The sequence below is a fragment of the Hemitrygon akajei genome, chromosome 8, assembly GCF_048418815.1.
Source record: "Hemitrygon akajei chromosome 8, sHemAka1.3, whole genome shotgun sequence".
Taxonomy (NCBI): domain Eukaryota; kingdom Metazoa; phylum Chordata; class Chondrichthyes; order Myliobatiformes; family Dasyatidae; genus Hemitrygon; species Hemitrygon akajei.
This window is the reverse complement of record NC_133131.1, coordinates 17,398,979-17,410,320: the sequence shown is the minus strand read 5'-3', so window position 1 is coordinate 17,410,320 and position 11,342 is coordinate 17,398,979. Positions and strand designations below refer to the sequence as shown.

At 49.8% G+C, this 11,342-nt stretch overlaps 1 protein-coding gene across 1 annotated transcript in view; it reads left to right on the top strand.

The window, feature by feature from the left end:
* The first annotated feature begins 5,294 nt into the window (after positions 1-5,294).
* LOC140731515 (nuclear pore membrane glycoprotein 210-like) overlaps positions 5,295-11,342 on the top strand; it is a 138,018-nt gene continuing 131,970 nt past the window's right edge. Inside the window, exon 1 of the mRNA XM_073052985.1 lies at positions 5,295-5,632. Within this exon, the coding sequence (XP_072909086.1) occupies positions 5,478-5,632 (155 nt within the window). The 5' untranslated portion in view covers positions 5,295-5,477. The remainder of the gene's footprint in view (positions 5,633-11,342) is intronic.

The window sequence follows — 11,342 nt, the reverse complement described above, 5'->3', positions numbered from 1 at the left end:
ATATGAGTGAAGAAGGTGCTGTTAGAGTAACCTGGAAGACTAACTGAAGGGTATTTTGGATTTGTTTTATACAGCGGTTTATACAGGAACAGGAAAAGGCAGTGCTATTGTAGTCAGGCAGATTGACCTCTACCTTGCAGAGGCCAGGTAACAGCTCGGGGGTACTTCCTCTAGCCAACCCTTGAACCATGAGTCCACAACCAAACACTAGGCCATCACTTCCTGCATTGTTACAGATCTGATTGCGTCAGGATATGTCTCCTTCACAGCTTCAGTCCTGATATAGGGTTTCAACCTTAAACGTCAGCAATTTGTTTCCTTCTATTAGCTGCTTGAGCTGCTGAGTTCATCCAGCAGATTGGTTGGGGCTTCCAGGCACTATTGGTGGAAGGAATAAATGTTCAGACTGGTGGATGGGAAGCACTCTATGTTTTTAACCATCATGGCACCTGAAGACAGCCAGTGGTGTGATGGTATCTGCACCAAACTTTAAGGCGAGTGAGTGGTCCTGGGTTTGAATCCAGCTGGTTCCTTGCATGCTTTCCATCCGTGCTGTGATGAGGATCGAACTAGCAACTCGCCCTCATAAAAAAAACAGACACGCTAAAGAAATGGCAAGGGTGCCACCCGATATGGCACAAGGTGCGGAGAGGACAAGAATAACACCTGATGGAGCTGCCTTCATCCAAGCAAGTGGAGAGAATTTTCTCCTAACCTGTGCTTGCAAATGGTAGGAAATCTTTACGGTGTCAGGAGCTGAATTACCCTGTGGCAAGATACCCAGCTCTGATCTGTGCTGCTAGCCATTGGAATTATCCCGCTGGTCCAAAGGACATCTATCAATGGGCACCCCCATGAAATTAAAGGTATTATAGCTGGAGATGGTAGCATGCTTGAGGACAACTGTATTTGCTTTTTGCTTGTTGCACCGCTTCTATCCTGAATCAGACTGGGGCAACATGTTCAGTAATTAGTGTAGGAATGGAAGCTGAAATTTCTGATCAATGTTAATGCAGTAGGTGTAAAATGTCATTTATAACCAAAGTTGATGCCGGTGAAATTTCTGACTTAAGCAGCTAGCTGTAAGATCATGCACTCTTTGTATAAGCTTTCCACATGATCACAGCAAGGAGTCTTGACTCTTGCCTGGTTTGGATATACCAAAGTCATTTGCAGTGCCCTAATCTCCATCTTATTCGAGATCAGCTCACCAAACATAGAAATGAAAGTTGGCACCTTAACATCCCTTGTTCATTTCAATGCTGTATGTGCACTTGTGCATTTGGTGCACTTTTAAATTGCATTAGCGATGGACTGTAGCAAAATCAGATTCAGAAAGACCACCTACTAAATGCAGAGCACTTGACTTAGGAGTACAGTTTGAAGGTCAAGAAGTCAAAAGAAAATTTAAAACATCTTGATTTTTATTTGGATGAGGATGATAGAAATGTAATAATCACTAGGATAATGAGTACTATGGTTTAAAAAAAGATTGGATGAATTCCTGTGCTGCAAGAATTCTGGATGGTATTATAACAAAGCTAGAGCACTGCAAGAGTAAAAACACATGTTTGATAGGGCATTGGTTGTTTCTTTGTTCACAATATAGCTATCTTTCTTCCCTCAATATTAAAAAACAACAAACTCCAGACATAGAGATAAAATATCATTTCCCTGGATAAATTATTTTTTTCGGGCAATGTGAATAATATGGGATGTGAAAGTACATAAAAGAATACAGCACAGGTACAGGCCCTTCAACCCACAATGGTGTGCTTAACTAATTAAATTAGTAATCGAATGCCCAACTAAAGTAATTCCTTCTGCCTACACAATGTCCATATCCTTACATTTTGTGCACATTCATGTAATGTAAAGCCTGAAATGAATACAATTGTAAACCACTCATTTCCTTTAGGACTCAAACCTATAACTTATAATGAAATGATTCAATACACAGCACAATCTGTAAGCTATCATGTCAAAAATGCAAAGTGCTCTGGAAAAATGAACTGGATAGAATCATTTTATATACTCTGATTTCCACATCAAGCTTTGATGTAAATTCTATGTTTTCAAAGTGAAAGAAATAGATTTACTACATGTTCATTAATAGAAAATAGCGAACATTATAAAAAGACAACTTTTTTGGATTCTGAATGCAATGACTTCTGGTGACTTTATAACATTAGTTATTTAAGTGTGGTGTGATTTCTCATACATAAAAATATATTTTTTGGTTTTCAGTGAATATTTGCCTACCATTGCAAGGTAAGTAGGAGATTTCAATTTTACAAATACACTCATTGGCCACTTTATTAGGTACACCTACTCTGTAATGCAAATATTTAACCAGTCAATGGTGTGGCAACAACTCAATGCATAAAAGCACATAGACATGATCAAGAGGTTCCGTTGTTATTCAGAACAAACATCAGAATGAGGAAGAATGAGTCCTGCCAAACGGTCTCTGCCCCAAACGTTGACTGTACTTTTTTCCTCATAGATGTTGCCTGGCCCGCTGAGTTCCTCCAGCAATGTGTGCGTGTGTGTAGAATGGGGAAGAAATGTGATCTAAGTGACTTTGAATGTGTTTTAGTATCTCAGAAACCGCTCACCTCTTGGCATTTTCACGCACAACTAGAGAATGGTGTGGCAGTTCTGTGAACGAAAACGCTTTGTTAATGATAGAAGTCAGAGGAGAATGGCCAGATTAGTTGCTGACAGGACATGCTGACAAGAAGACGTCAGTAACTCAAATAACTGCACATTACCAGAGTGGCGTGCAGAAGACAACACCGGGTTTAATTCCTGTACCTAAGAGAGCGACCACTGACTAAATATTGCAATGTCCAGTGCTCATGGAATAGGCAACAGAGACCTAATCTCGGTGTGGAAATAAAAAAAAACTGACAAAGGGTGGAGTATCTGCCGCACTCACCTCTACCGCCTGGTTCCGGCAGCTGAGAAACACGGGGCGAGACCGCACTTTCCACCCGGGCTCTGGGGACGCCACAGAGCGAGGGCGCTACCCTCGGAAGGGCGCGTGGCCCTCGGGTGGGGGGTGTCGTTGACCGGTGGGCGCGTGGCCCTCGGGTGGGGTGGGGGTGTCGCGGAGCGGTGGGCGCGTGGCGTGGACTCGAGCGCGTGCGACCCTCAGGTGGGGTGGGCGCGTGGCCCTCGGGTGGGGTGGGGGTGTCGCGGAGCGGTGGGCGCGTGGCGTGGACTCGAGCGCGTGCGACCCTCGGGTGGGGGGTGTCGCGGAGCGGTGGGCGCGTGGCGTGGACTCCAGCGCGTGCGACCCTCGGGTGGGGTGGGGGGTGTCGTTGAGCGGTGGGCGCGTGCGACCCTCGGGTGGGGTGGGGGTATCGTTGAGCGGTGGGCGCGTGGCCCTCGGGTGGGGAGTGTCGCGGAGCGGTGGGCGCGTGGCGTGGACTCGAGCGCGTGCGACCCTCGGGTGGGGGGTGTCGCGGAGCGGTGGGCGCGTGGCGTGGACTCGAGCGCGTGCGACCCTCGGGTGGGGGGTGTCGCGGAGCGGTGGGCGCGTGGCCCTCGGGTGGGGGGTGTCGCGGAGCGGTGGGCGCGTGGCCCTCGGGTGGGGGGTGTCGCGGAGCGGTGGGCGCGTGGCGTGGACTCGAGCGCGTGCGACCCTCGGGTGGGGTGGGGGGTGTCGTTGAGCGGTGGGCGCGTGGCGTGGACTCGAGCGCGTGCGACCCTCAGGTGGGGTGGGCGCGTGGCCCTCGGGTGGGGTGGGGGGTGTCGCGGAGCGGTGGGCGCGTGGCGTGGACTCGAGCGCGTGCGACCCTCGGGTGGGGGGTGTCGCGGAGCGGTGGGCGCGTGGCGTGGACTCCAGCGCGTGCGACCCTCGGGTGGGGTGGGGGGTGTCGTTGAGCGGTGGGCGCGTGCGACCCTCGGGTGGGGTGGGGGTATCGTTGAGCGGTGGGCGCGTGGCCCTCGGGTGGGGGGGTGTCGCGGAGCGGCGGGCGCGTGGCGTGGACTCCAGCGCGTGCGACCCTCGGGTGGGGTGGGGGTGTCGTTGAGCGGTGGGCGCGTGGCGTGGACTCGAGCGCGTGCGACCCTCGGGTGGGGGGTGTCGCGGAGCGGTGGGCGCGTGGCCCTCGGGTGGGGGGGTGTCGCGGAGCGGTGGGCGCGTGGCCCTCGGGTGGGGGGTGTCGCGGAGCGGCGGGCGCGTGGCGTGGACTCGAGCGCGTGCGACCCTCAGGTGGGGTGGGGGGGGTGTCGTTGAGCGGTGGGCGCGTGGCGTGGACTCGAGCGCGTGCGACCCTCAGGTGGGGTGGGGGGGTGTCGTTGAGCGGTGGGCGCGTGGCCCTCGGGTGGGGGGTGTCGCGGAGCGGTGGGCGCGTGGCCCTCGGGTGGGGGGGTGTCGCGGAGCGGTGGGCGCGTGGCCCTCGGGTGGGGGGGTGTCGCGGAGCGGTGGGCGCGTGGCGTGGACTCGAGCGCGTGCGACCCTCGGGTGGGGTGGGGGGTGTCGTTGAGCGGTGGGCGCGTGGCGTGGACTCGAGCGCGTGCGACCCTCAGGTGGGGTGGGCGCGTGGCCCTCGGGTGGGGTGGGGGGTGTCGCGGAGCGGTGGGCGCGTGGCGTGGACTCGAGCGCGTGCGACCCTCGGGTGGGGGGTGTCGCGGAGCGGTGGGCGCGTGGCGTGGACTCCAGCGCGTGCGACCCTCGGGTGGGGTGGGGGGTGTCGTTGAGCGGTGGGCGCGTGCGACCCTCGGGTGGGGTGGGGGTATCGTTGAGCGGTGGGCGCGTGGCCCTCGGGTGGGGGGTGTCGCGGAGCGGCGGGCGCGTGGCGTGGACTCCAGCGCGTGCGACCCTCGGGTGGGGTGGGGGTGTCGTTGAGCGGTGGGCGCGTGGCGTGGACTCGAGCGCGTGCGACCCTCGGGTGGGGGGGTGTCGCGGAGCGGTGGGCGCGTGGCCCTCGGGTGGGGGGTGTCGCGGAGCGGTGGGCGCGTGGCCCTCGGGTGGGGGGTGTCGCGGAGCGGCGGGCGCGTGGCGTGGACTCGAGCGCGTGCGACCCTCAGGTGGGGTGGGGGGGGTGTCGTTGAGCGGTGGGCGCGTGGCGTGGACTCGAGCGCGTGCGACCCTCAGGTGGGGTGGGGGGGGTGTCGTTGAGCGGTGGGCGCGTGGCCCTCGGGTGGGGGGTGTCGCGGAGCGGTGGGCGCGTGGCCCTCGGGTGGGGGGTGTCGCGGAGCGGTGGGCGCGTGGCCCTCGGGTGGGGGGTGTCGCGGAGCGGCGGGCGCGTGGCGTGGACTCGAGCGCGTGCGACCCTCGGGTGGGCGCGAAGACAAGCGAGCCCTGGGTCCCATCGACAGCGTCGAAGTTAACGCAGCACTCCATAGAGAAAGAAAGCCATGCGGTGACCCTCGGGGAAAGCTCTGTCCCTTTCTAAATAGTGTTTTCCCTCTTTGGTAGCGGGCCATACAGATTTGGCTGCTTATTGTGGGGGGGAGGGGTTGCCATGGCGACCACGACATGGGACCGGCTACTGCTCCTCTCTGTGCTGTTCCGTTACTCGGCGGGAGCCAAACTCAACGTCCCCAAGATCCTGCTGCCTTACTCAGCCACCGTGAGAGTCAGCTTCACCCTGGAGGCCGACGAAGGGTGCTATGGATGGTGAGCTGACCTACATCTGTCGGGAGAGAGGCCGCGGCCTTGTGTAGTCGGACAAAGATCTGGTATCTTAGCTCACTTCAAAGAGTGCGCAAAACTTTGACGAGAATGTTGTCAGGCCTCCAGCGACTTGGTTACAGGGAGCGATTGGGCTAGAACTTTATTCCGTGGAGAGTAGGAGAACTTGTAGAGGTGGACTTGCATCATGAAGGCAGAGAGAGAGTGAATACACACAGTCTTTTCCCCAGGGTTGGGAATTAAGATCTACAGGGCATGGGTTGAAGATGATAGGGGAGAGGTTTAATGGGAACCTCAAGGGCAACTTTTTCACCCAGAGAGTGGTCAGCTTATAGAATGAGCTGCCGAAGGAAGTGGTCTAGAAAGCTACATTAATAACGTACAAAAACATTTGGACAACTACGCGGATAGGAAAGGTTTAGAGGGATACAGGCAAATGGGACTAGTTTGATGAGCCTGGACTAACCGGGGTAAAGAACTTGTTTCTGTACTGTTTGACTCTTGACACTTCAGATGTGCAGCTACCTGAGATAAACAATCATTCTGACTCTGGAGTAATCCCGAAGGATCCAGAAAATTGAAGATACTTTGTAAAGAAAGAGGGCGATAGAACATTTTAGAATATAGGCTAGTTTGCCTAAATTCTGACATTGTGAAAATGCCAGATCTACTTTGCAGAAATAACCACAGGGCAAAGAAGGCCAAAACATAAGCAATCAAGATTAGTCAATATGATACTAAGAGATACTATGTCATGTTTGACAAATTTGCTAGAGTTCAGAAATACAGTGGGTAAAGAGTAGATGTAGTGTATTTGAAGGATTAAGATTACCTTTTTAATGTGACAAATAAAGCTAATGTTTAATAGAGCTCACCTTTCCAGAAGATATTCAGTTAGGTGCCATATACATGACAAATGCACAAGATAAGGGGCACAGGGTAGGGGTAATGCACTGGCCTTGATAGCAGAGTAGTTAACTGATAGAAAATGCTGGGTAGAGAGAGATAAATGAACTATTTTCATACTGGCAATGGGAAATTAGTGGGATGACAACAAACAAGATGCTGGAGCAACTCAGCAGATGAGGCACCCACTGTGGAGGATATAGACATCACTGTTTTATTTCGAGACTCTTCAGCTGCTCCGATGAAAGGTCTTGACAGGAAATGTCAAGTGTCCATTTCCTACTGCAGATGTTGCCTGACCCTCTGAATTCTCCCGGCACCTTGTTTGTTAATTTCAGATTCTAGGATCTCTAATGTACAGAAATAAATGTTGATTACTTGGGTTAAAAGGCTAAGTGTTGTCGACAAACATGTTGAGGTAAGTGGAAAGTTTTGAGCAGGGCACAAAATGAGAGGTCATAAGCTGTCAAATAGAGTAAAATATTGAAAATGTGAGGTTATTTTCTTTCAGTTATTTCCTCGAGTTGTGTGTGATGTTTAACATCACTATACCATGGATTCAATATTTTCCCTAGAGGCAAAGAACTTGCTTAAGATTATTCAGGTGCAGGGTTGAGAACTTTTAACCTTTTAAGAATTCCAACTTCCCAGTAATTAAATTCCAACCCTGGAGATGGCTTTCCAACTTCTGGATCTGTTATTACAGCTGCGAAGCGCAACAAACAGTTTGAGGTCACTGTCTACCCTGCAGGGATGTTGATCTTCCAGACCTACAAACAGTTTCTACCCCCTAAGGCCCACCTGCCTTGCCTCACCATTTTACTAGCTTGCTAACAGTTCTAAGGAATCTCTAACTCTATATTAATTTTGAATTTTTGAATCTATTTTAATAATTCATCCGTCTCACAACATGAGGGAGTAAAATTTTTTGTGTTAAGACTCCATCACAATGTACAGACATGTGAATTTATAAGTCTAATGGTTTGAAGAAAGAAGTTGTCCCATAGCCTGTTAGTCCTGGCTTTAATACTGCAGTACCATTTGCCAGACAGAAGCAGCTGAAACAGTTTATGGTGGGAGTGACTGGTGTCTCCGATGATCTTCCAGGCCTTCTTTACGCACCTGCTGCTGTAAACGTCCTCGGTGGAGGGAAGTTCACATCCACAGATGCACTGGGCTGTCCGTACCACTCTCTGTAGTGCCCAGCGATCAAGGTTGGTGCAGTTCCCGTACCAGGCGGTGACACAGTCAGTCAGGATGCTCTCAGTGGTGCCCCTGTAGAAGGTCTTGAGGATTTGGGGGCTCATGCCAAACTCCTTCAGTCACCTGAGTTGAAAGAGGCGCTGCAGTGCTTTTCCCCCCACATAGCCAGTGTGTACAATCCGGGTGACATCTTCAGTGGTGTGTATACTGAGGAACTTGAAACTACTCACCCTCTCAAGTGCAGTCCCATTGATGTTGAGCAATGCCTGTGATGTCATTCAGCAGAAGTAGGGTTGAAGGGGAAAAATAAATTGACCATGATTGAATGGTGGAGCAGATTCAATGGGCCAAAAGACCTAATCCTGCTTATACTGTATGTCTTATGATCTAAGTGGATAGAGAGCACTCACAGTACAGGAGGGTGTATCTATAGGCAAGTGGTATATGAAAGACGCTGGTAGGATTCGGCTCCCTCAGTGGTGGGCCTAGGTACCAGGGATCCGCAGATAAGGTACTAAGGCACGAGTCCAGTCCAATCTTATGGGGGTTCAAGTCCAGATCCAATTCTAAGTGCATGTATAGTGCACTGAAACAGACCCTTCAGCTCATCGGCTCCATTCTGACTATTAAGCACACACTTAGACGAATACTACACCAATGTAATTTTATTTTTCCCACATCACCATCAACTCCCTCTAGATCAGGGGTTCCCAATCTGGAGTCCATGGACCCCTTGGTTAATATTAGGGGTCTATGGACCCCAGCTCTAGATTCTACTATTCACTTCTTCGTTAGAAGCTATTTTATTTATTCAATGGAGTTACAGCTTCTTCCCTCAGGCTGCTCCCCCTGAATTCTCATCACTAGAACAGCAAGTTGTTCACTGTTTTCCCCTGCTGCACACTACGTGCATTTTGTATTTTATTAACTTATTTAAGGTAATACTATTTTATGTCCTGTCTGTGATATATCTTTTGAGAGTGCACTATGGTCCAGAGGAATGTTGTTTCCTTTGGCTGTACTGTATATATGTACTGTACAGTCGGATGACAACCTGAACTTCATTTACAGTGACCATTTAAACAGTCAACCCCATGTCTGATATGTGGGTGGAAACTTGCACACCAGGGAAATCCCACACAGTCACAAGGAGGAAGGGCCAACTCCAAACATACAGCTCTAGAGGTTTGTTGTGAGGCAGCAGCTGCCCTGGCTGTGCCACTGTAGCATCCCATGATCTGTCCTGATGTGGCACTGGAATAGAGCTCTAGCAAGCATAGTCAGGTCACTTTATAACAATGGGGTACAACAGTAGTTGGCATAGGTCTGTCTTACTATGACTCTAGTGTACTACACTGTCAGGTGTAGATATATCATCATATAACATTGTTACTTTGCTGGATTAACATAGATTTCTCAATGGGATTAACTGGAATTAAAAGATCTCTTTCAAAGAGTTGATCCAGGCATGAAGAGCTGTGGGATTCTTTCAATTACTATCCTCATCACAGTCTCCGCCTTGCAATTCACTCTTGTTTAGGAGCGTCTCTTGTACACTAGTATGAAATACAGCAATTATTGAGAGTGTACAGGAAATGTGTTCAGCTCTCTGATGCAGAAATACATATCTTCTAAGCCAGCTGTTTAATAAGCACATTTATGTGTTTTTCTGAAAAGCTTGGACGAGAAACAATTTATTAACTTCAGAAGTGGCTTGGTTAATAAATTTGGCCCTTTTTGCATTTTTCCAGTTGGGGTCCCAAGGTAGTCTGCTACTCCTCCCCAATCCTCTCCTGCTACTTTAGACAATAGACAATAGGTGCAGAAGTAGACCATTCGGCCCTTTGAGCCTGCACCGCCATTTTGAGATCATGGCTGATCAATTCCTATCAATACCCAGTTCCTGCCTTGTCCCCATATCCCTTGATTCCCCTATCCATAAGATACCTATCTAGCTCCTTCTTGAAAGCATCCAGAGAATTGGCCTCCACTACCTTCTGAGGCAGTGCATTCCAGACCCCCACAACTCTCTGGGAGAAGAAGTTTTTCCTTAACTCTGTCCTAAATGACCTACCCCTTATTCTCAAACCATGCCCTCTGGTACTGGACTCTCCCAGCATCTGGAACATATTTCCTGCCTCTATCTTGTCCAATCCCTTAATAATCTTATATGTTTCAATCAGATCCTCTCTCAATCTCCTTAATTCCAGCGTGTACAAGCCCAGTCTCTCTAACCTCTCTGCGTAAGACAGTCCAGACATCCCAGGAATTAACCTCGTGAATCTACGCTGCACTTCCTCTACAGCCAGGATGTCCTTCCTTAACCCTGGAGACCAAAACTGTACACAATACTCCAGGTGTGGTCTCACCAGGGCTCTGTACAAATGCAAGAGGATTTCCTTGCTCTTGTACTCAATTCCCTTTGTAATAAAGGCCAACATTCCATTAGCCTTCTTCACTGCCTGCTGCACTTGCTCATTCACCTTCAGTGACTGATGAACAAGGACTCCGAGATCTCTTTGTATTACTCCCTTACCCAACTCTATACCGTTCAGATAATAATCTGCCTTCCTGTTCTTACTCCCAAAGTGGATAACCTCACACTTATTCACATTAAACACCATCTGCCAAGTATCTGCCCACTCACCCAGCCTATCCAAGTCACCCTGAATTCTACTAACATCCTCATCACATGTCACACTGCCACCCAGCTTAGTATCATCAGCAAATTTGCTGATGTTATTTTCTATGCCTTCATCCAAATCGTTAACGTAAATGGTAAACAGCTGTGGTCCCAATACCGAGCCCTGTGGCACCCCACTAGTCGCCACCTGCCATTCCGAGAAACACTTTACTTGACATTTAATCATACAAATTGTTTAAACCTTCTTGTCTTATCCCTGACCTCTCACAAGGCAGTGGGGTAATAATGCCAGTCACCTGTAGTGCCTGCATTCGACATGGTAGGGAGAGCCAAGTTTTCTCAAAAGAACATTATTGAATTATCAGAATCAGGTTTATTATCACCAGCATGTGTTGTGAAATTTCTTAACTTAGCAGCAGCAGTTTAATACAATACATAATATAGAAAAAGAATAAATAATAATAATAAATTAGTAAATCAATTGCAATATATGTATATTGAATAGATTAAAAATTGTGCAAAACACAGAAATAATTTATATTAAAAAAGTGAGGTAATGTCAGGGGTTCAATGTCCATTTAGGAATTGGATGGCAGAGGGGAAGAAGCTGTTTCTGAATTGCTGATTATGTGCCTTCAGGCTTCTGTACCTCCTCCCTGATGGTAGCAGTGAGAAAAGGGCATACCCTGGGTGCTGGAGATTCTTAATAATGGATGCTGCCTTTCTGAGACACCGCTCCTTGAAGATGTTCTGGGTACTTTGTAAGCTAGTACCCAAGATGGAGCCAACTAAATTTACAACCCTCTGCGGCTTCTTCCAGTCCTGTGCAGTAGCCCCCCCCGCCCCACATACCAGTCAGTGTTGCAGCCTGTCAGAATGCTCTCCTCGGTACACCTATAGAGGTTTTTGAGTGTATTTGTTGACATGCCAAATCTCTTCAAA